The sequence below is a fragment of the Xenopus laevis genome, chromosome 4L (assembly GCF_017654675.1).
Source record: "Xenopus laevis strain J_2021 chromosome 4L, Xenopus_laevis_v10.1, whole genome shotgun sequence".
Classification (NCBI taxonomy): Eukaryota; Metazoa; Chordata; class Amphibia; order Anura; family Pipidae; genus Xenopus; species Xenopus laevis.
The window spans coordinates 131,762,979-131,787,529 of record NC_054377.1 but is presented as its reverse complement, the minus strand read 5'-3'; the positions used below and the strand labels follow the sequence as shown (position 1 = coordinate 131,787,529).

The window sequence follows — 24,551 nt, the reverse complement described above, 5'->3', positions numbered from 1 at the left end:
ATAAAGAAGCCATGGGGGCAGCCATTCAAATCTGAAAAAGGAGAAAAGGCACAGGTTACATAGAACAGATAAGCTCTGTAGTATACAATGGGATTCTACACAGCTTATCTACTGTGTATCCTGTGCTTGATTGGCTGCCCCATGGCTACATAGCAGATTGTTTATGTAAACTGTAGTTGTGCTTCTAAAGTCAACACACCAGTTTTACAAGTGCAGGGCAACAGTACATTATATTGTCATTCCTTTAAAACACTTTCATTTTTAGATGTTACTGTTCCTTTAAGACAAAAAAAAAATGGAAGCCTACAAGTGGCAATTAATATAATAGTGAAAGGACACTAAAAGCCATAACCTGGACTTTTATAAACCTTTTGTTGTTACAAGTGCCCAGGACTGCAAAGGTTTTTAAACGACCTTGAACTCTGAGCAAGACTCTGAGCAACTGTTGTTCAGTCTCATGGAAGATTTGTTTTTTCTCACCACCGTGTGTTATTTCATTTGCTCCTTCTGTTTGGCAAGTGTCTTCTTCAGTTCTCGCAGATTCTCAGTTAGAACCTCTACTTCATCCAGCCGGCCACTGTGCTTGGCATCAAAGATGTAGGCCTTGATGTTATCAATCTGTTGCAGCAGCAGGTCTTCCTCTATGACCTCTTCCTCTGGGGTCTCCTCACAGTCCTCAAATGGGTTCCGTGGGACAAGATCCTCATCAGTTTCAAAAGGATTCTGGGAGATCCCTGGTGCAATGTTACTGTCCGTGGAGCATTCAAAGGGTTTGTTTGAAGCAGGGGCTGTTAAATGTTTGTTATCCTCTTCCTTACCATCCAAATCGTTCTCGTCATCCCTGTCAAAGGGATTATATTCCTTCCTGCCATTATGATGAGTGTGGTCAGGAAGCGAAAGTGCTGGTTCATCATCCTCATCTTCAAAAGGGTTGGGGGGTGTGACGGTATGCTTCTCAAGTTTGGGCAAAACAGGGGATGTAGTCATGGAGTTATTTGGAAGGACATGGTGGGCCTCCATGTCCAGTTTGCTTTCAGTAACACGCTGGGAGAAAAGGGATTCCTTGAGGTCACGTTTGGGAAGCTGTAGGTCAAGAGCCGCTGTTTGTTTTTCCTGCCAACCCATTGGCTGCCCCTGCTCTCTAAAATCCAACGAATGAGTTCTGTTGTGCTGAGCTAAGCCTCTAAGTTGCTCACGCTTTGCCTCACTTTTCCTCAGCACCTCCAGCTGCTCCCTCTGCATTGCCTCCTCCTCGGCCAAAACCATAGACATCTGGATGGCTGTTTCCACCTGTTGTTCTTCATACTCCTCCTGCAGTTGTCTAAGGTTCTCCTCTAGCATATGCACCTCGTCCACTCGCCCAGCTTCTTTTGCTTGCCGGATGTACGATGTAATGTTTTCAATCTGCTGAAGAAGGGGGTCTGACACCTCTCTGTTTCGAGTGTGTCCGGATGTTGGGAGCCAGCCCTCAACTTTACGAATCTGACCACTCGGAGACAGATCACCATTGCGTGCATCTCTTTTCTTTTCATCCCCTGCCCTATGTGCTTCAACCTGCAAAAGAAAATATTTAGAAGCTGCTGAAAACCACCTTTCCCCAGACACTCCCAAAAATAGCTTGTGCTTTTTTGGCAAGTGTAGACTTTCTCTCTGTACTTTCCTTTATAGATATAAAGGGTTTGATATGTGGCTTAGTATTGGCACATTCGATTATTCCCAAAATCTTATCTGTCCAAGTCCATAAAGCAAGAAAGAATTATACAGTGGAGCCAATAAGCAATTATGTCTTCCAATACGTTTACATTTTTGTGGGGTGGGGGGGGGGTGATGAGAATTGTCTAGAACTAAACTAGCAGATAGGCTGCCCGAAGCAACAGCTAGTAATCACACTGTTATAGAGATTTACTTACCCTTCGCTCTCTTTGCAGCTTCTGCTCATTCTCCTGCCTGCGCTTCATTTTAAGATCCTCGTATTTTTCTTTAGTTGGCAAAGACATCAGTCCCAATAATTTTTCCTAAATAGACAGAGCAAAAGAGACAAGTCAAACCACCTCCAAGTGATTTCACTATGTGACTAGACCAGTAAAACAGAAAGTGCGAGTCTCATTACTCTGGAGGGTCATAGTTACAATTACTAAGAAGAAATCGACAGTGCATGCTACTGAGTGAGCATCACAGGTCTGGAATGGAGCTTCCCATTGCTGGTAGACGGACATTGACCCATTATATGCCATGGCCCTATAAGACTGAAATTCTAAACCAATAAATGACTACATGTTGAGGAAGAAAATAAACAAAACATTACCTGAACAAACAAGGTGGCAGAATATCTCACCATCTTCTGTAACTGCTGTGTTTTAGGGTGAGGCTTGGGCTCTTCATTCATTCCAAGGGTAAGAATCTTCTTGCTGGGATGTAAGGCAATGATTATATGGGCAACATCTAGCCAAGAGCCTCTTTAATATTGTAAAGACTAGTAGAATACTTTCAAGTATGAACTCATGTCTTGTACATAGGGACTGTTTAGAACTCTTTAATCTATCAATATTGCTTTATTGTAATTATGTGCACCTATGCACTTGCCACTGGGCAACAAGATAATAATCCATAAAAAAGTGCCAAGAGCAGTGCATCCCAGCACACCCTACATAGTGCATCTCAATGATGTGTAAGCTAAGGGGTAATTACAAGGGATGCCCACCCACTCTGTATGCAGTGATGTAGAAGCATTAGAGCAAAAAACACTTTGTACCTTCCCCCTGACAATGGTAAATGAGCCCAATTAAGGGTGCTGCCTAAGAGCGGAGTCAAATGTAAATAAAGTGCAAGTTATTTAGTTACTACAAACAAAGGTGGAACTGGGTATTATTGGCGTTTTTTCCACCAGGGTAGATGACACCAAGTCATTAGCCATTAAGCCATTAGACTTAATATAAAATATCTATGTGTGTACATGTCATTAAAATATTACTATATTCACAAAGAGAGTGCTGACCCTTTCATGATACATATTCTTGCACCTCACATTGGAGCAGATAGAGTGCAAGCACTATATATGGCATTTTAGTAGCTTAAAAGACCAGTGACAATTTTTTTTTTTTTTTTTTAAATTCATTAGTATAGACGAAAAAACCACAAAGACATATTAAACTTTTAAATCGCTAAGTCTTTATTAAGAAATAACTTTGCTTTTGCTCCTCTTCAGAAAAGGCAATCCATCGTGCGGCGCTCGATTTCTCCTCCCTGCTTTCCTTATAGGAGATAGCCAGGGAGGAGAAATCAAGTGCCGTATGATGAATCGTCGATGTGTCGCTTTTCTGTCTTTGTGGGGTTTTTTTCGTTCTATAGTAACAAAATTTTTTTTGTTACTGATCCTTTCACCTTTTTTGCTGTTCACCTTTAAATGAACTTTTAGTATGATGTACAGAATGATATTCTGAGACAATTTGCAATTGGTCTACATTTTTATTATTATTTGTGGTTTTTGAGTTACTTAGCCTTTTATTCAGCAGCTCTCCAGCAATCTGGTTTCTAGGGTCCATTTACCCTAGCAACCATACATTGATTTGACTGAAATATGAATAGGTAAGGACCTGAATAGAAAGTGGAGTGATAAAAAGTAGCAACAACAAAACATGTGAAGCTTTATAGAGCATTTGTTTTTTAGATGGTTCAGTGACCCCCACTGAAAAGCTGAAAAGAGTCAGAAATAATTAAAAATTTATAAAAAAGAAAAAATGAAGGCCAATTGAAAAGTTGCTTAGAATTAGCCATTTTATAACATACTAAAAAAGTCTCAATGTTCTTAATATATTTGCATTTAATGGTTATTTAATCCCAGGCTGTTGGCATGTTACATTTGCATACATCATATACTGTATATAGCACAGGCTGCTCACAAAATAAGGTCTCTCACCTTAATGCATCTATTAATTCGTAGTATTTTTGCAACTCAACCCGCAGGTTATTGGTATGGTCCAAATTGTAGGTTGTCTCCCCAGCGCTGAGGATATAAAAACACAAACAAAGATGCATATTATTTCTGCGAGATAATTACCCCCTGCCTAGCGCAAAAACAGCAGATCAGACCTAAGGAATCCGTAGGAATGACAAGTGTGGGTGTTTGAGATGCAGAATGGTCTGTTCTTTTGTGCACTACCGAAAAAATGAGTAAAAGAACAAAATTACCTCCCACCCACAGGATAATAGAGTTGTCGATTGTATCTACACCTACAGCAAACAAGCACTGTGGAATTAAATTCTTTGTTATATAACCTTCTACCTGCTCTATGGCAGAACTCGACAACTGAGCTCTACGGCACACTCAGAGCTTAGACTGCTGTTATCAAGGCTCTAGGGTCACTTTTCACTGGGAGAACAATAAACATTGCAAGATGCCAAGGATCAAAAAGTATCATGTGCGATCTTCTATGCTACACTGTGCTATGCACGGCATGCCATTTTATTATGTATAATTTATAATAAAATATTTTAAAGGAACAGTTCAATGTAAAAATAAAAACTGGGTAAATAGATAGGTTGTGCAAAATGAAAAATGTTTCTAATATAGTTAGTTAGCCAAAAATGTAATGTATAAAGGCTAAAGGCTGGAGTGACTGGATGTCTAACATAATAGCCAGAACACTACTTCCTGCTTTTCAGCTCTCTAACTCTGAGTTGGTCAGCGACTTTAAGGGGGCCACATGGGACATAACTGTTCAGTGAGTTTGCAATTGATCGTCAGCATGCAGCTCAGATTCAAAAGGAAACAGTTATGACCCATGTGCCCCCCTTAAGTCACTGATTGGTTACTGCCTGGTAACCAATCAGTGGAAACCAAGAGAGCTGCAAAGCAGGAAGTAGTGTTCTGGCTATTATGTTACACATCCAGTCACTCCAGCCTTTATACATTACACCTTTGTCCGACTATATTAGAAATATTTTTTATTTTGCACAGGCTATCTATTTACCCAGTTTTTATTTTTATACTGAACAATTCCTTTAATAGAAGGGATGTTGTTTCCCATTGAAATGCTGATGTGCTTGTCGCTATTCTAACCGAACAGTACATATGTTCAAGGACAATTACAAGAGAAAACAGACCAATCCGTTGAGAGACAGATTATAATGAGCATCGATCCACAAAATCTGACCAACAGCTATAGATCCTTAAAAGTTGTGGGTAAAAGTAACTTAGCAATAGACGGAGGTGCTGTAGGTTAGACATGTTAGGTTTAAAGATTTAGTGAAGAACATATGGCATACAGAAATATGGCAAATGTGTCACACGACGAGGAGCAGAAAAATAACTAATAATACTCCTTATGAGAGGCCAACTGGGTTTTTATAACAAACTGATTATCATAAGTAATAAAAAGAGGCCCTCCACCCAAAACTGTTTATTCCCTGTTGGAATAAAACATATTTTCAATGTGAGTTTCCAATATAAATTCATTAAACATTTTAATGGTGTTATGGTTATTTGTAAAAGTATTTCTTCTTGAAAGAAGTTTCATATGTTTCTGTACTCTGGTTCTGATTCTTGAAACAACGTAGCTGGCTTCTGCTACATGATTGAAGGAGTCCGAACCAGAAGTGCAAAGAATAAAAACAGCCAGGCGGATATACTTTTCAATAGTTATTACATTTACAGAGAACTTTAAAACCACTTAAATTTACATTTTTTATACTGAAACGTTAGAATTACAGATGCCATTACCATATGCCAATTGGAGACCGACAGATCATCCAATTGATTTTTGAGTTGTTTTGCTTTGTTTCTTACACTCACTTGATAGACTGAGCCATTCTGATATACTCTGGTGCTTTCTCATCAACCTTCTCCATACAGCTTCGAAGCTTCTGCGAAGTCAAATACAAATAATAAGGCTTCTGCTCTGCAATATGCACAACCTACCAGATCAAGCATCTATTTAAAGAGGAAGAATAGCGAAAATTAAAATGTAATATAAGCTTCATCATACTGAAATAAGAAACGTTCTAAATACAATCAATTAAATATTCTGCATTCTTTCTAAAATAATCAAGTTTATCTTCACTATCCCTCTCTCAGCATCTGTTTCTCTTCATTGTGTCTTCATGCAGAAGTTGGTGTCAGATATTAATTAACAGTTAGATCCAATATATCTTTTAGGGGGGCTTCCATTGCTAGCAGAGGTATTAGAGCTCACTCAAATAACTGATTCCAGTACAAACAAAATAACTGCCTTTTGCACCAATCCTGCATGTAGAGAGACATGATGTCTGGTGATTTTAACTCTAATACATCTTCTAGGCAAAAGGAGCCCCCCTATGAGATATATTGGATCTAACTGTCAATGAATATCTGACACCCAACTGCTGCATGAAGACAGAATGAAGAGAAACAGATGCTGAGAGAAGGATAGTGAAGATAAACTTGATTATTTTAGAAATCGTACAGAATTTTTAATGGATTGTATTTAGAAAGTTTCTTATTTCAGTAAGTGGAGGCTTATATTAAATTTTCATTTTCGCTACAAGTCCCCTTTAAAGTAAACCTTTAAAATAAAGTGAATTTAAAATTGATGAGGGTGCTATTCTAAGCATGTTTGCAATTTACATTCATTATTTATTTTTCTTTAATTACAAGATATTAAGGGATACATGTACTATTAATATGAATGCATTTTGTTACAACAGCGCCACCTGCTGGTCATTTTCCGACCATTCTGACCACCAAGTAGTCGAGGAAGTTGTCAGGAGAAAGAAAGAGGCTGCTCTGAGGTTTTTCTGCTTAGGAAAGGTTTGAAATAAGTTTTTAATTTTTTTCTTAAGCAGAAGAACATCAGCGTGGCCTCTTTCTTTCTCCTAACAACTTCCTTGACTACTTGGTGGTCAGAATGGTCGGAAACTGACCATCAGGTGGCGCTGTTGAAACAAAATTAATTCATATTAATGGTACATTTATCCCTTAAAGGGATACTGTCATGGGAAAAAATTTTTTTTCAAAATGAATCAGTTAATAGTGCTGCTCCAGCAGAATTCTGCACTGAAATCCATTTCTCAAAAGAGCAAACAGATATTTTTATATTCAATTTTGAAATCTGACATGGGGCTAGACATATTGTCCATTTCCCAGCTGCCCCAAGTCTTGTGACTCTGATAAACTTCAATCACTCTTTACTGCTGTACTGCAAGTTAGAGTGATATCACTCCCTCCCTTTTTCCCCCAGCAGCCAAACAAAAGAACAATGGGAAGGTAACCAGATAGCAGCTCCCTAACACAAGATAACAGCTGCCTGGTAGATCTAAGAACAACACTCAATAGTAAAAACCTATGTCCCACTGAGACACATTCAGTTACATTGAGAAGGAAAAACAGCAGCCTGCCAGAAAGCATTTCTCTCCTAAAGTGCAGGCACAAGTCACATGACCAGGGGCAGCTGGGAAATTGACAAAATGTCTAGCCCCATGTCAGATTTCAAAATTGAATATAAAAAAATCTGTTTGGCATGAAATGGATTTCAGTGCAGAAGTCTGCTGGAGCAGCGCTATTAACTGATTCATTTTAAAAAAAAATGTTTTTTCCCATGACAGTATCCCTTTAATATCTTGAAATTAAATAAAAATAAATAATGAATGTACATTGCAAAAGTCATTAGAATAGCACCCTCATCAATTTTACATTCACTTATTTTAAAGGTTTACTTACGGTATATAAAATGTAGCCTTCAGGCAGACCAAGATAGAAGAAATGTTTTCTAAGGAAGAAAAGATGTCATGCTGACAGCAGTGCTACATGAAGACACAACAGCAGTATATTATAATAGATAATAATCCAAGAGCAATACTTTGTATGCACTAACATGGGAATAATCCATCCCATCTCACTCACTGGCTCCCATACTTCACCTGGTAGTACTTTACAATCTCAGGAGTGTGCTCTTTCTCATCCAGCTGCTGCTCCCGTTTCAGCAATGTGTCCTTGCAGTGGTGACAGCAACGTATCTTGTCATCATCCTTCTCCTCCAGCACGGAGCTCACACTGCTAAGGCTACTGATGCTACCTCGGCGGGACGTCTGAGCACTGCTGCTGGGGGACAAGTTGGGGCTGCCGTGTGCAGACAGGGAGTGTTTGCTGGCACTGGTCAGTTTGCCTGTTAACAAGAGTTATATTAACAAATCCGCAGCTCTGGGGATATAGATATGACTTTAGGATGGGTAGGGAGAAGGAGACAGCCACAGTTTAGGACATTTTTTTAACTTCTCTCTTTTTTTATTTTTCAAAAATAGTTACATAGCAAGACATCAGATACAATTGTACAGGAAATACATCATATTGTTCTTTTACGGAGTACATTGATGCATAAGTAACATGTGCATGGTATTGTGTACAGAGAGCCATCTGGGAAACAATGTAGTAAAAGACAGAGAGAGAGAGAGAGATAAATTGTACCAATGTAAAGAAACAATAAACATTAACAAATAAGAAAAAAAAAATATAAATGCGTCCTCATTATTCAAGTATCAATAAAGGTGAAAGGCGAGTTATTCTACACGGGATATTCCTGGATAATTTCAAATTAAGTGAGTAGTAAAGGGAACGAGGGAGACCGTTTAAATTCAGACCATGGTTGCCAACGTTCCATATGAATCTCTCTCTCTTATCTTCAATAAGTGAGGTCAAAAATAACATTTCCTCCATGTAATTCAGTCAAGTAACATACTGTGTTATAGAAAGCGTTGGGGAGATCCAATTTAATGCTATTACCCATCTAGCAGCAGCCCACAATTGTAATAATAGATAATTTGCTTCTTTGGATAATCTGGGGTAAGGATAGTTTAACAAAGTATATTGTGGACAGCATTTCAAGGAGACCTTTAGTATTAAGGAAGCCATTTTCACTATTGTTTGCCAGAAGTTCGCTACTATCGGACAGGACCACCAGGCATGCTTATAATCGCTAATTATACCACAACCTCTAAAACATAATGGAGACACATTAGTGTGCATCAAGCTTTTACGGTGTGGAGTAATATACCATCTAGAGTTTAGGACATTTTTAAAGGGGATCTATCGAAAATAAAAATTTAATCGAAGCTCCCTCATACTGAAGAAACTTTCTAAATACAATCAATTAAAAATTCTGCATTGTTTCTAAAATAATCAAGTTTATCTTCACTATTCCTCTCTCAGCATCTGCTTCTCTTCATTCTGTCTTCATGCAGCAGTTGAGTGTCAGATAATTAGTCGGTTGGATCCAATTTATCTTATAGGGGAGGCTCCTTTCCTAGCAGATAAATTAGAGCTCACTCAAATAAGTGATTCCAGTACAAACAAAATCGAACAAAATAACTGACTTTTGCACAAATTCTGCATATAGAGAGACATGATGTCTGGTGATTTTATTAGAGTGGGTTTTAATACATCTCCTAGGCAAAAGGAGCCCCCCTATAAGATATATTGGATCTAACAGTCAATGACTGTCTAACCGACAACCAACTCCTGCATGAAGAGCGAATGAAGAAAAATAAATGCGAAGAGAGGAATAGTGAAGATAAACTTGATTATTTCAGAAACAGTACAGAATTTTTAATTGATTGTATTTAGACAGTTTCTTATTTCAGTATGCTGAAGCTTATATTAAATTGTCATTTTTGTGATAGTTCCCCTTTAAGGAAAGTGAATCTGAAATCAACAAGATAACTGCACCCAACAGAAGTGGCAGCAAGTGCCTGGCAGCTACAAAAGAAAAGGAAGCGAGTAATTTGGAACTGGATGTGTGATATGATTTCTCACTTGCAAATGGGAGGGTGATCAGTTCTGTACATCTCCTGCACATGATGGATCCACAGAGCCGACAATGATGCCGCCTGTTCCGGATGGTGAACTTGTTCCCACAGTCTGGGCAAAATGGCACGTCCTGGTCACTCACCCATGAAACCACTGATTTCTCTATGGCTGGGGGTTGAAGCAAACAGTGATTCAGTACCAGTCCTAGTCCCAATGGATCATACCACATACATTAGCATAATCATCTTACCTCTTATTTTAGCAGATTCCGTATTAACTCTGTCAAATGATGTCAGCTAGCAACAGAGAGACAGATATAGGATGTTAGTTGCCAAATCTGTCTCTAATTGGTGACAGCAATCACTGCTCAAACATAACGAAAATGTCTTTATTCCACTTGCAATTATTTATGACATTAAGAGACAACGAGGTTAACATTTTTAAAACCACAAAACTGAATTGACCTTTTCCAATCGGATAAGCAGTTTATTCACTTCCACTACATAATGATCAATCCGGGCAGCCCGATGCCTTTTGAAGTTTGACAGGTGACTCTTCATTGCACCTACCGAGTATAGAAGGAGAACGTAGAGAAATGTATGTAATGCATATACATGCAGCACTGTCCATTAATATAACAGATGGGGGAAATGCATATACAGAATATAAATAAAAAATACAATTACATTCAAATGTAAGTTCTAAGTGTTAAAGTAACAGTAACACCAAACAAATCGAAGTGTTTTATAGGAATAACAATATAATGTACTGTTGCCCTGCACTGGTAAAACAAACACAACTACAGTTTATATAAACAAGCTGCTGTGTAGCCATGGGGGCAGACATTCAAGCACAGGGTATACAACAGATAACAGATAAGCTCTGAAGAATCCCATTGTATACTATAGAGCTTATCTTGTCTTTTTCAGCTTTGAATGGCTGCCCTCATGGCTACACTGCAGCTCGTTTATATAAACTATAGTAGTGTTTCTGAAGCAAACACAGCAGTTTTACCAATGCAGGGCAACAAGACATTTTATTGTCATGACTAAATCACTTTAATTTTTTGTTGTTACTGTTCCTTTAATAGACAAAAGAAGATCCCTGGCTCAGAGAGCTTATACTCTAAGTAGGTAGGTAATTTACAGACACAAATGTATGGGATTCCTATTTTCTGCAAAGTACTTGTTTAAACGTTCATGTCCATTGTGATAATCAGTTATGCCCACACATTCCTTCCTTTCTCCAAGATGGAGATGTCAATGCCCCCCCCCCAATAATATACCCCTGAACCAATACATTTCCTTCTCATTCAGACAACTTCAACTACCACTTCTACTACTTATTGCACAATGACAAAATGTCACCTCTTGATCTACAGGAATATAGCAGAGGCGTCTGCCGTGATTGCGGTGAGAGAGTTAACTTTTAGTATGTTGAATGGCTAAAGCTCCCCATAAACGCGACGATTCTTCTTGCCGAACGACCGATTTTAGGGAAGCCCGACCAACCCTTGAAATTATCGTGCGGTTAGTGGGATTCGAACGATCGTACATCTTACGATTTTTCGGCCGACATGTCGGGAAATTGATCGGCCAGGTCAAAAAATCTTTGTCGGTCCCAGTGCAATCTATCTATGTTTGCAGGGCCAAGCAGGCAGCTCCCCTTTGTTTTCCTGGTAAATTGGTCTTTTTAGTTGATGGTAAATTCGTACGATCGTTCTGAGAAGATCGTGGTCTCACGATCAGGATCTGATCTTTTAAAAATCTCAACGTCTATGGCCAGCTTAAGTCTAAGCTACCTCTCAATTGGCCTTTTTATCATTTTAAAACTTTTTCCGACTTTTTCCAGCTTTTAAATGGGGGGTCACTGACCCCATCTAAACAGCAAATGCTCTGTAAGGCTACAAATGTATTGTTATTGCTACTTTTTATTACTTATCTGTCTATTTAGGCCTCTCCTATTCATATTTCAGTCTCTTATTTAAATCAATGCATGGTTGCTAGGGGAATTTGGACTCCTGCAAACAGATCACAGAAATGTGAAACTGGAGAGCTGCTGAATAAAAAGCTAGATAAGTAAAAAAAATTAAGACCAATTGCAAATTGTCTCAGAATATCACTCCATACATCATACTAAAAGTTAACTCAAAGGTGAACAACCCCTTTAAGGCAACACACAGTAATTTTGCAGGCTGAGAGAAGCAGATCTGCTCAGTGCCCCTGATCCATTGATTTGAATCCAATCAGCCTGTGTGTGACGGTACACAGGCTGACTGGAATCAAATCAATGGATCAGGGGCACTGAGCAGATTAACAACAACCACTAACAACAGCCTGTGTGCCCATAGCCTAAAGGCTTAGAGTGTTTTGTTGCAGAGCAAGTAGCACAAGTTGTTACACTATGGCCTGCCCTGTCCATAAACATTGATAGCATCTCCTACTAAGCATACAGTAAATAGATGGAGCTTTGCAACTGTCATCTGAGAAGAAATGCCAGACTCCTCTCTTCTGATGCAGTCGGTATGGCAGTAAAGGTGGCCATAGACGCACAGATAATATCGTACAAAACTAATTTTCGTCCGATATTCGTTGCGTGTATGGTGGAAAAAGAGCCGACCGATATCGGCAGAAGACTTGGATATTGGTCGGCTCGTTGATCGGGCTGGACGGAAAATTTTGATCTGGTGCCTTTGAAGGGACCCAAACATCGGCCATTGTTAGTGCTGAATCGTCAGATACAGGTAGAATTCTATTGTTTCTTCCCGTATATCTACCTGTATATCTGACGATTCAGCTTTACACGTGTGTACTGAAACGAACGATCTTTCTTGGAAAGATCTTTTCCAAGAAAGATCGTAATTGTTACGTCTATGGCCACCTTAAGATTAACCAGTATATTTGGATAAATATAGTGGGGAAACTGTAGATATTGTTGCCCTTTCTCACCAATCTCCTGAGGGTCCCACATGCAAGGATCCACTCCTCCATAGCTGTAAGCCTCATATCGTTCTTGGCTGCCACCTTCCGCTCGCTCGCCACCATCTCTCTTCAGCAACTTGTTTTTCGCTTTCTTGGCAATTTGTACAAGGCCTGGCAGGGAAAGGAGAGCTCAATAAACTACAGGACTAAACCTGACAAATTGGTTCTGACACACCACTTTCTTAAAAACTACGGTATATTTTCCAAATTATACTATATACACTGTACTGCAGGATGCGTCAAATTCTGCACATCCTTACAGTCTATTATTTATAAGGCTGCTCTACATTCATCTATATACAGCAGCCCTCAACAATAAAAGTGTTGTGATCTAACAAGAGGCATAACGGCAGAACTTTTATTGCATCTGGCTGCTGTATATTTGCAAAGGGTGCAGCCTCTTGCCTTACGTGCACTGTAACATGCAGCACCCAGACAAAATTACTCATTTTATACTGTTTTTCTCTGCTGCCTGCTAAGCTACCAGCAACACCCTCTCCTTTGCAGATCAACTCACTTTTCAGCTGTCCTTTTACATCTCTGTCCTCACTGTGCTCTTCTTCATAATGTGACTGGAGCTGATAAAAAGACTGAAGATCTTTCAGGCACAAAGGGCAAAGGAACCCTTCTCTCACTTCCCCCTGCTCATCGAACGATGCCATGCTGGTGTAGGGTATCCAGTCGCTGCCCTAAATAAGTCAAGTAAAGATATAATCCGTGAATATGATATATGGATCGGAAAGACATCTCTCAACGCTTCACATATCCCTAACAGTAAAACAAACCACAGAACATATTTAACCCTTAAATTCATCTTTTCGTGGCATGCAATTAGCTAATGGCACAAGGACGCTCTCACCAGACAATTGATTATAATTAACATAATATTATCACAGGGCTAAGAACTTGGCAAGCCCCTCAGACTGCAAGATCCCTGGGGATCACCACAGACCAGCAGTGAAATTCAAGGGCAAGTCTAAGTGTACATGTTGGGACACTGGCACAGCTGCGGACTGCAAACAGATTCCAGTTACTGTTTAACAACTGTAACCAAACGCCATTGTTAATTCTTAATAGCTGCTGGGTTAATAGTATCTGGGCAGACAAGGGCATTTTCCTACAGTTAGAAGCCTAAAGGGCAAGCAGAAAACAATATTGGTGAGAAACTACCTTGGAGTTAAAGGCAGAGGCCACAGACTTCTTGCTTTTTATGCAGCTTATGGAACTCATTGATAACCTCTAAGATACCAGAGAACATACAAGAATCTTATATTATACAACAGGTTAGAATCCTGCGCAGGCCCATTTTTTGGAACCCGTACCCACAATCTGCAATCCGCAACCCAGACCCGCATTCTTACCCGCTTGTACCCGCTACCCGACCCGACCTGCAAGTACCTTATCCGCAACCCGGACCCGCTGACCATCGAGATTCAGGAAGTGCTGTCATTGTAAACTGGAAGTAACATAATCGGAAGTAGACATGATCAGAAAAAAGGAGTAAAAATCACTATTGAGAAGACCCGCGGCCCGACTCGCAAACCTGCCAACCCGCATCTATCATACCCGCACCCGGAACTTCTACCTGCAACCAGATGGTTTTTGCGGGTAACCCGCTGGTACCTGACCCGCTGCAGGACTCTACAACAGGGGGTACAATATTGCATAGATATTTTACAGGATATTTATGGAGTGTTTGTTACAGCAATCCCCTGTGTCTTCCATTGCCCCCAAAATCCACCCAACCAGGGGAGGGATGAACAAAGTGGCGTTCGAGCTATAGAACTAGCCCAATGCCCAACACTTAACATAATTTTTAAAAACCACACATACGGAAATTTAACCTGCAAATCAGTGTAGTTTAGCATCACCCTATAAACAAATGACTGACAGACCAGCACATCTGGACTGGGCCCTGGTATTCCAATTACATATAGATTAAAACAGCCTCCCACCAGTCCACTAGACACTGACTTTCAATGGCATCTTACAGCATTTGCAAAACCCCACTGATTGCCAGTCCAGACCTAAAGACCAGCCAGACTATTTGACCAACCCCCCACTGCTTCCCTTATGATTTACTCCACTTCTCTTCTGTGTGATAGGGGAGCAGAGAACAGTGGTGCCTTCTTCTATTCCACTGCATAGGGCTGGCTGTCTGTTGGACTGGAGGGCAGAGCCAAGCCAAGAAGAATCCGTGGCAAGGCTGGGAATGGTTTGTGCCATGGTACTACCCCACAATTACCCACAGTCTGGCAGAGTTAGTAGCAGACACAGACTAACTCACACAGGAAGAAAGAGAAGAGAGAGAGAAGCTGTTAATAAAGGGGTGGTTCACCTTTAAGTTAACCTTTAGTATGTTTTAGAATGGCCAATTCTATGCAACTTTTCAATTGGTCTTCATTGTTTACCTTTCATAGTTATTTAATTATTTGCCTTTTTCTTCTGACACTTTCCAGCTTTTAAATGGGAGTCACTGACCACATTTAAAAAAACAAAGGCTCTGTAAGGCCACAAATGTATCGTTATTGCTACTTTTAATTACTCATCTTTCTATTCGGGCCTCTCCTATTTATATTTCGGTTTCTTATTCAAATCAGTGCATGGTTGCTAGGATAATTTGGACCCTGGCAACCAGATAGCTGAAAGTTCAAACTGAAGAGTGGCCGAATAAAGCTAAATAACTAAACACAAATATTAAAAAGGAAAGCCGATTGCAAAATAGAAAAGGTTGAACTTGATGGACGCGTGTCTTTTTTCAACCTAATTTACTATGTTACATAATACTAAAAGTTAACTCACAGATGAAAAATTCCTTTAATACATTATAGAAGTAGCTAGAAATGTTGTAAATTATGTTTTGGGCTTCTGTACCAGCCCAAGCCAATCAAATTCCTTTAGCAGTAAAGATCTGTGTCTCCAAAGATGCCCCAGTAGCTCCCCATCTTCTTTTCTGCTGATTCACTGCACATGCTCTGTGCTGCTGTCACTTACTGAGCTTAGGGACCCACTCACAATATACAGTACACATAGAATAGAAATGTCACAATATAAGGCTGATTAGTAAATAATACAGATAATTACTACATGGCAGCACAGAAACCAGTGCAATTAGCATCAGAATTTAATAATCGGGCCTGTAGCATCAGCTTATATTACAGACCAACCTCATTTTCTGCTGGATAATTAGCGACGACCCCTAAGCTTAGCTTCTCAACAGCTAATCAGAGCCCACTGAGCATGTGAGTGTCACAGACACTTTCCAAGATGGTGACCCCCTGTGACAAGTGTGAAGTCCTGGATCATTGCTGCTATTGACAAGCTGAAACTTTAGGCTGGTGCAGTTAGTTCAGTCTATAAAAGATGCCATTTTTAGCCACATTCATTTTTAGGATTTAGTTCTCCTTTCACAAATTGCAACCCCCTCTTTCCCAAAATGGTTGTGCCGTTGGCTGCCTTCCCCTGGTACCAGCACTGATGGAGAACATGTAGCAGCACCCGGGTAATGGTCTGCAGTAAAAGTTTAATGGCTGTCATCACTTGTCAACAATCTAATGGACCCAATCAATCAAAATGTACAATAACGTTCATTACAGCATGGGGGGCCCCAAATGTAACCTATATCTATGGGGGCCTATTGGAATGATTGTACAAAGCTTTATTAAAGCCCTCCTGCCAGCTCTTCCCTGTACCTAAGGCCAATATGCAGCTTTAGGATCCCAGACCACAGATTGTAAGCTCTTCAGGGCAGGGGCTTGATTCCTATCATGTACTGAAACCCCTAGCACTTCCATATTACATACAGATACGTGAATAGAATATAATACATACAAATTCCGCGTTTGTCAGGAATATATTGCACTCATTTATAGAGCATGAGAAAGGGATGCTGGGACTTGTAGTCTATAACAGCTGGAAGGTCCATCCCACCCCTGGATACAGCTACACTATGAAACCCTCAGCTTGTGCAACACGTATCCATCACAGGCCGAGGTTGTGGCGCCCAGCAGCAGGTCACATACCGCCCCGAGACCTACCGCTCCACAGAATTCCTCCTCTCACTGCCTCCGCTTCCTACAGTGCCTCCCTGTCACTTCTCCGGGCGCCATGGCTGTCACTCCCGAATCGATTGCTCTGGTATCCCGGGCCAGGCTGCCACTCAGCCTTGGGAATGGGGGGTAGATAACCGAGTCATCGATTGGTTTAGCCAGAGAAGGGCGGGGCTGGAAAGGATGTTGGGGCTGCCTGTGACTGGCACTGGAGGGAGCGGGGAGATAAACGGGAAATGTGGGTTGGAAGGAGAGGGGAGACTGAGGGAAGGGAGCAAGGAATGTAAGGTCACAGCCAGGAAGGAAATCAGCGTTGTACAAGGGCGGGGCTTTTACTCTGGTATCCGAGGGGCCCCTGTATTTTATATATATTGAACTTATTGCATCAGCCTAAAGTTTCAGCTTGTCAATAGCAGCAATGATCCAGGACTTCACACTTGTCACAGTGGCAGGGGCTTAAAGGATCAGTAACATTAAAAATGAAATTGTTTTAAAATAATAAAAATATAATACAGTGTTGCCCTGCACTGGTAAAACTGCTGTGTTTGCTTTAGAAACACTACTATTGTTTATATAAATAAGCTGCTGTGTAGCAATGGGGACAGCCATTTAAATGAGAAAAGGCTCAGGTTACACTGCAGATAAGCTCTGTAGAACATAATGGTGTTATCTGTTATCCACTATTTAACCTCTGCCATATAGACTTTTTTCAATTTCCGGAAGCCGGCAGCGCAATGTCCGCCACACGCAAATGAGGACGCGAGGTTGGCCCGACCGATTCGTGGGTATCGAGCTGGCCTGCACATTACTACTGTTGCCTTGGGATGGTCTAGAAGCCCAAAACATAATGTACAACATTTCTAGCTACTTCTTTAGTTAGGCTTTATTTCTTCTATAAAGGATACATTTTGTGTAAAAAATAAGAATGTACCAGTGTGTTATACTCATTTAGATATAGAAGAATTATGCTTAAAAAAGTCGTGTTTCAGGCTGAATTATTGAATATTTCTGCAAAAACCCTAATAATCCCTCCACTTCCTACTCCTTGAATTCCCAGGGGAGCTGGCGGCACTCGGCTCACTACACTGTAGGACAGGAACCAATCAGCAGCTAGCAGCACCTGAAAGGGAACTGAAGCCTGTCTGTGCTTGTGCGACTGCAGGGCTGTGATTGGCTGTCCTCCTGTGCTTCTGGCAGGGACCGTTACGCCCACCCGTCATTTGAAACAGGGACCAGTGAACATCTATAAGGAGCTCCAATAAAGGGGCTATTTTTAAAGATAATATTAATTTTTAGCACCATGTAAAAGCAACACCACTTTATAATTGCCTACAAAATTGGGATTTTTTCATTAATCCTATGTGTCTCCTTTAAATGTCTTTGCTATTAAAAGCGGCTGTGTCTGTTTTTCCCTTCCTACATCCCTTTCTGTTCTATGGCTCTAAATGGGAATTAGCTGCCTCCTTCATGTTTCAGGAGCCAGAACCACGGAGAGCCTCTGCTTTCAGTAGTAATTACATTTACAGATATCTTTAAAACAACTGGAAGATGGCTTAGAATTACATTTTCTTTCACAACGTTTTTTTGGGCGGCTTACATCCCCTTGCATTATAGGCAATTAAGAATGTGCAGATAGTTTATGATTTTATTCAGTTTTGTGGGGGTGAGCTGGTGACCTAAAGCAGTCATTTCTAAAGGTGTGACTCTTCAGTTGCCATATGTGTTGCATCTAAATCTAGTAACTGCTGGCCCGTGGCTGGTAAAGCATTTTGTGGCTCTTGGGCTGAAGCTCAGGGTGGTCCCTACTCACTTCCTTGTCACTGCAGCTCCCACTGGTTCAATAACGGTGTAAGTGTGAAGCACTGCAAGAATAAAATGTCACCACTGAAGATGCCAACCTTTTTTATTATAAACTACTCTTGGCAACTTCCAAAAGACATTAATGGTTAAAACAAATTACTCAAATGGGGGAACATTTTATGGACTGGAATAGCAGCACATAGCACCTATGTAGGACCATTTTTCTGTGGATGTTGACATCTAGGTGTCTATTCACTATATCTACTAGACATAGATAATGCCTGGATGCTATCACCTGGTTTACAAAGCTTAAATTACACAAAGTGCCATTGTAGATGCAAATTGCCATGTTATTCCCTGCTGTACTGCAGCATTTTTTCCCATAAGAATACTATCTAGAGCAGCATTATATCAGCCACGCACATTAGAAATATCACTATTCAAACAGCGTATAAGAATTCTATTTACTATCTTACTGGCTGGACCTGTAACTCACAAGGCAGTTTTGTTCTACAACTCATTGAAAAGTACTGTGTCAGTTACTGTTTGAGCTGAGCCATGGGTACCTTTACTGAATTGCTCCTCTAGATCAGACCCTTATATTGTATACATCGGGGTCCCCAACTTTTTTTTACCCATCAGTCATATTCAAATGATTCTGGGAGCATCACAAGCATGATTAAAGTTCCCGGGGGGTGACAAAGACCGTAATTGGTAGCCACTATATGGATTGGCAGCCTACAGGCTATTTGGCAGTACACTTAATTTTTATGCAAAAAAAACTTACCTCCAAGCCAGGAATTAAAAAATAAGCACCTGCTTCAAGGCCACTGTGAACAACAACGAAGGGGTTGGTAAGCAACATGTTACTCACAAACTACTGGTATACATGGAGGAAAAAATATGATTAATCATATTTGCCTTTTTAGAGTCCTTTTAAAGCCAAAATATCTCAATTTCTGGGGCCACGATCTGAAACCTCATCTTTTTACTGTTGATGTACTTTTTATACTAACATTTTTGAGATTAATGTTTATAAAGCAATCAGGTCTTCATTTTATATTTTTGCCTTCTTGGTTGCTGTTTTACAACACTGTTATTTGGTATTTACAGGTCCTAAAAGAAGCATTTACCCCCTTTGTATTTGAATAGCTATAGGCTGCTGAAACAACCATTCCTTACAGTAACCAGGGAATGCAATATTGATACCTTTAGCAAAGTACTAGACATTGGCTAGCTCTAGATGGTTATGAAACTTCTTCTCAACAAATGCTTTCTGAAATTCTTCAAGAGATACTAACAACATAAATGAAACCAATTTATACATATATCATAACATCGTCTGCGTGCTATTTATAATTTTGCCATAAAAGGTCTTGCTCAATGTTTTTGCATTACCTATCCATTCTCCCATGATCCTCTATGAGGGGGCTGCCATATTTGTTCCACAGTAGTCGGTTAGCAATAGAAACTCTCAATTGACTGGTTAAGAAGGGACAGTCAGGTTTAGGAACAAGTAACAATTACTTACAAAAGCAGCCCTATCAGGGAAAAACAGCATGACCTTTTGGTAACTTTTAGGGGCACATTTACTAGGCTCGAGTGAAGGATAAGAATAAAAAATACTTCGAATTTCAAAGCTTTTTTTTTGGCTACTTCGATTTTCGACTATGACTTCGAATCGAACGACTATTCGACCATTCAATAGTCGAAGTACCGTCTCTTTAAAAAAAAACTTCGACCACCTACTTTGCCACCTAAAACCTACAGAGGTACAATGTTAGCCTATGGGGAAGGTCCCCAAAGACTTTCCTAGCAATTTGGGATCGAAGGAAAATCACTCGATTGATGGATTCGAATCATTCGATCGAACAAACGAATTGCAGTAAATCCTTTCGACTTTGATATTCTAAGTCGAAGGATTTAACTCCAAGGTTCGAATATCGAGGGTAATTAACCCTCGATCTTCGACCAATAGTAAATGTGCCCCTTAATGTACATTAATATTCTGAAGAGTAGTTAGTATCACTTTATGTTTGTTAACCTTTCAATATCAATTATAGAGCAGCTTTGCACCAGTACAAGATCCAATCCATCATTATATCTGTTTATAATACACAAAAGCCATGAATATCTTGTAAAATATATCCTTATAAATGCTGAGTTCTGATGTCATCAGTTATAAACGGTGAGTTCTGATGTCATTTCTGTCACATGACTCACTGAAATTTGTGTATTATAATAAATGAAGTACCCCCAGTTGCAAATTATGAGGATATAAGAAGTTACCTCGGAGTTCCATAACCTGTATAAAAACCACTCGGCCTTCGGCCTCGTGTTTTTATATGGTCATGAAACTCCTCGGTAACTTCTAATATCCTTATAATTTACAAGAGGGGGTACTTTATTCACTATATAAACTATAGACTGACAGTGAAGTGCAGTTAAGAACAAACTGCACCTTAAGGTTCTCACCTATGAGCATTTTGGGCTGCTATTACAAGGTCATACATAACACAAGCAGATCTCCCTGTGTATGGCCACCTTAAGACTAACTAATAATAACATCCTCATGGGAACTGAATGATTTCCTCCTGAAAAAAACACTTGAAGAATGAGCCCTATCACTCACCCCAAATTCTTTCTTTAACTTCACTTTCTGCTTTTATTAACAAATGTTCCTAATCCTCAAGAGCACACTGTCTGGATCTTCAACCTCATTAGATTAGGAATTGCAAAATTAATTGAAACACGAGGGGGTACAGAGCAAGGCGAGGGTAGAGCACCCCTTTGGCTTTGATCAGCCTGCAGATTAGAGGTACCTGTTCACTTGAGAGCAGTCAGAGGTTTAACTGGCATCGTTTGAAGATTTCCTCTCAAGCTGCTAATTGGCCGAGTCAGTCCCATTAATTGATCGGGCATCTAATTAGGACCCCATGAGGACCAAGAGGGAAAAGTTCATAAGGAATGGTCTCGGTTGGTCAAATCTCAACTGATGGAGACGATTGATTAATTCTATGGAAACCAATCAATCTGTAAGTGCCCTGTTGCCAACGGTTATAAAGAGGTTTAATAATAGTTAACCCTTGGTCACCACTGAAATCTCCAAAGCTTTCAACTGCACTGAATACTGATGAGTCTGTACAGGGCTATGAGAGAACAAGTTCAGGCAGATATGTAGTGTTGAGTTTCGAAAATCATCCACTCTGATCTGTATTACTTGTATTTTGCAAAGATATAAAGATATAAAACTATACACAGTGTGTGTAACCTTCATTCCATAAAGCTGTACTAGAAATAAAAACAAAACCATTTCCTAAAATATGTGTAAATATTTAATCTACAAAGCAACTGAAGAGGGAAGATTAAAAAACATTTTGTGTAGTAAATTTATGCAGAAGAAGGCATCGTTTGCATTTAATTATAATGTTCCAACACAGTTGCGCACAACTGTTAAATCTTGCTTAATGAGACTCTGTAATCTATAATTTCCTCTCCTCAGTATGACTACCTGTCTAAGGATGTGACAATATAAAATACTGGAGCTCTTTAATACATTAGAAGCAGTGGGATAATAGTCTATGGGAAGGGAGTGTGACTGTGGGATAGCAGGTATAGTAGGGAGAGATGGTGTCTATAGTAACAGTGGGATAATAGTCTCTGGGAAGGGACTGTGGGATAGCAGGTATAGTAGGGAGAGATGGTGTCTATAGTAACAGTGGGATAATAGTCTCTGGGAAGGGACTGTGGGATAGCAGGTATAGTAGGGAGAGATGGTGCCTATAGTAGCAGTGGGATAATAGTCTCTGGGAAGGGAGTGTGACTGTGGGATAGCAGGTATAGTAGGGAGAGATGGTGCCTATAGTAACAGTGGGATAATAGTCTCTGGGAAGGGAGTGTGACTGTGGGATATCAGGTATAGTAGGGAGAGATGGTGCCTATAGTAACAGTGGGATAATAGTCTCTGGGAAAGGAGTGTGACTGTGGGATAGCAGGTATAGTAGGGAGAGATGGTGCCTATAGTAACAGTGGGATAATAGTCTCTGGGAAGGGAGTGTGACTGTGGGATAGCAGGTATAGTAGGGAGAGATGGTGCCTATAGTAACAGTGGGATAATAGTCTCTAGGAAGGGAGTGTGACTGTTAGACAGCAGGTATAGTAGGGAGAGATGGTGTCTATAGTAACAGTGGGATAATAGTCTCTGGGAAGGGAGTGTGTCTGTGGGATATCACTGTTTTGTTATTGGCAGTTTAGGGATAGCAGGTATAGTTGGGAGTGATGGTGCCTATACTAATTCTGGGATACTAGTCTCTGGGAAGAGACTGTGGCTGTGGAATTGCAGGTATAGTTGGAAGAGATGGTGTCTATAAGAGCATCACTGATAATAGCCTGATGATTGGGGCCGATGAGGCTCTTTGTTAATGAATGATACTAATACAATTCCTATTACTGATAGGAACATGTTGGGGTGGAATAGAGGCAGGTCCAGGGATTGACAGGTGTATCCAAGATGCCCCTGAATGAGTCTGAATCCAGGTTAGCACTTTGTTATAGTAGAATTATAATTACAATTACAAAAGAAGGTTTATCCTAGTGTAACCTCCACAGACACTTAATGAGACTTAATGAAGGCCCAGGTATGACTGTCACAGCCGGAAACAAACATTCAGCAGCAATGGAAAACTCTGTGTGACTGAATAACAAGATATGGATTATTTTGTTTTGCTGCCTGCTGGGTCTATTTAGTCTGTTTGATTTTATTTACAAGTATTTGGACATTTAAATAGAAATGGGGTTTGAAGCTAAATCATTGTTAAACCACAGCACAAAGCCTCGTTCATTAGAAATAAATGAAAGTCACAGTAGGTTTTGTTTCCAGAAAAAAAAAAGAAATGTCTCCTAGCAGACTCACTGTTGATGTTTGTATTAAACTGCCAGTAGACTACATACTGGAATGCCAGTGGTATTCTAGTCGAGCAGCTTTTCAGTTGGTCTTCATTTTTGTTTCCTTTATGTAACTAAATGTCTTTCTATTGTGTCTCTCTTCAAAGTCAAATGTAACCTGGCTTCTGTTTGCTAGTACCACTGAAAAGCTATATAGCTATGGGACCTGTTATCCAGAATGCTCGGGACCTTGGGTTTTCCGGATAAGGGACCTTTCTATAATTTGGATCTCCTTAGCTTAAGTCTACTAAAAAAAACACTGAAACATTTATTAAACCCTAATGGACTGTTTAACCTCCAGTAAGAATTAATTATATGTTAGTTGGGATCAAGCGCAATGCACTAATTACTACAGAGTTTTTAATTATTTAATTAAAATGAAGACTATGGGGGAAATTCACTAATGTGCGAAAATTCGCCAGGTTTGCTGATTTACTAAGGGTCCCTGGTGTAAATTTGCTAGTGAAGGAGATAGACTGTAGCCTTATTTCGCACTCTAACGCCAGGCAAATTTTCGCTCGGGCGAATGGACGTAACTATGCTAATTCACTAAGATGTGGATTTTTCTGAACGTTACCTCTTGCTCCAGAGTTTACTTCGCCAGCTCAGAACAGGGCGAAGAGCAATAGAGTAGGTAGGAGTTTGTTCAAAAATAGTTGAACATTTTTCTAAGTCCCAAAAAACACTGGTCTTTTACTTTTTACAGGGTGATAGGCTGAAAAAGAGGGTACATTTTTTTTGGGGTACCCTCCTTTCCCCCCTATATTTGGCACCTAAACTATACTGTGGGCACATGTGTAGGGCAATATAACAACTTTATTTTATATTATTAAGGTTCCCAGGCTTGTGTAGTATAATGTAGTTGCTGCAACATATACGTCCATTGTACTTTAACTTCATGCCGTATGCTAATTCGGCATCGCTAGCGTAGCTTAGAACTGCTTATCGTATTATCGATAGCACAACTTCGCTTGCTTTCGGAACCCTCGACGCAACTTTGGA

At 40.0% G+C, this 24,551-nt stretch overlaps 1 protein-coding gene across 2 annotated transcripts; it reads right to left on the bottom strand.

The window, feature by feature from the left end:
* Positions 1-346: 346 nt before the first annotated feature.
* Positions 347-21,313, bottom strand: rbsn.L (rabenosyn, RAB effector L homeolog). 2 transcript variants are annotated; one of them, XM_041590818.1, is made up of 12 exons: positions 21,238-21,313; positions 13,274-13,445; positions 12,724-12,867; positions 10,240-10,340; positions 10,026-10,071; positions 9,782-9,943; positions 7,894-8,138; positions 5,792-5,862; positions 3,917-4,003; positions 2,306-2,408; positions 1,911-2,015; positions 347-1,554 (listed from the first exon to the last, which is right to left on the bottom strand). In XM_041590818.1, the coding sequence occupies exons 2-12, from the start codon at positions 13,416-13,418 to the stop codon at positions 490-492; spliced, it is 2,274 nt and encodes a 757-aa protein (XP_041446752.1). In that variant the 5' UTR covers positions 13,419-13,445; positions 21,238-21,313; the 3' UTR covers positions 347-489. The 2 variants fall into 2 exon arrangements, with proteins under 2 accessions (XP_041446752.1, XP_018114546.1); XM_018259057.2 differs by lacking the exon at positions 21,238-21,313 and adding an exon at positions 16,794-17,058.
* Positions 21,314-24,551: the final 3,238 nt, after the last annotated feature.

Coding starts and splice junctions, on each gene's coding strand:
- rbsn.L (XM_041590818.1), bottom strand. CDS start 13,418: ATGGCATCGTTCGATGAGCAGGGGGAAGTGAGAGAAGGGTTCCTTTGC. Junction 4,004..5,791: donor AGAATGGCTCAGTCTATCAA/GTGAGTGTAAGA, acceptor TTATATCCTCAG/CGCTGGGGAGACAACCTACA. Junction 2,016..2,305: donor CTGCCACCTTGTTTGTTCAG/GTAATGTTTTGT, acceptor CTGTCTATTTAG/GAAAAATTATTGGGACTGAT.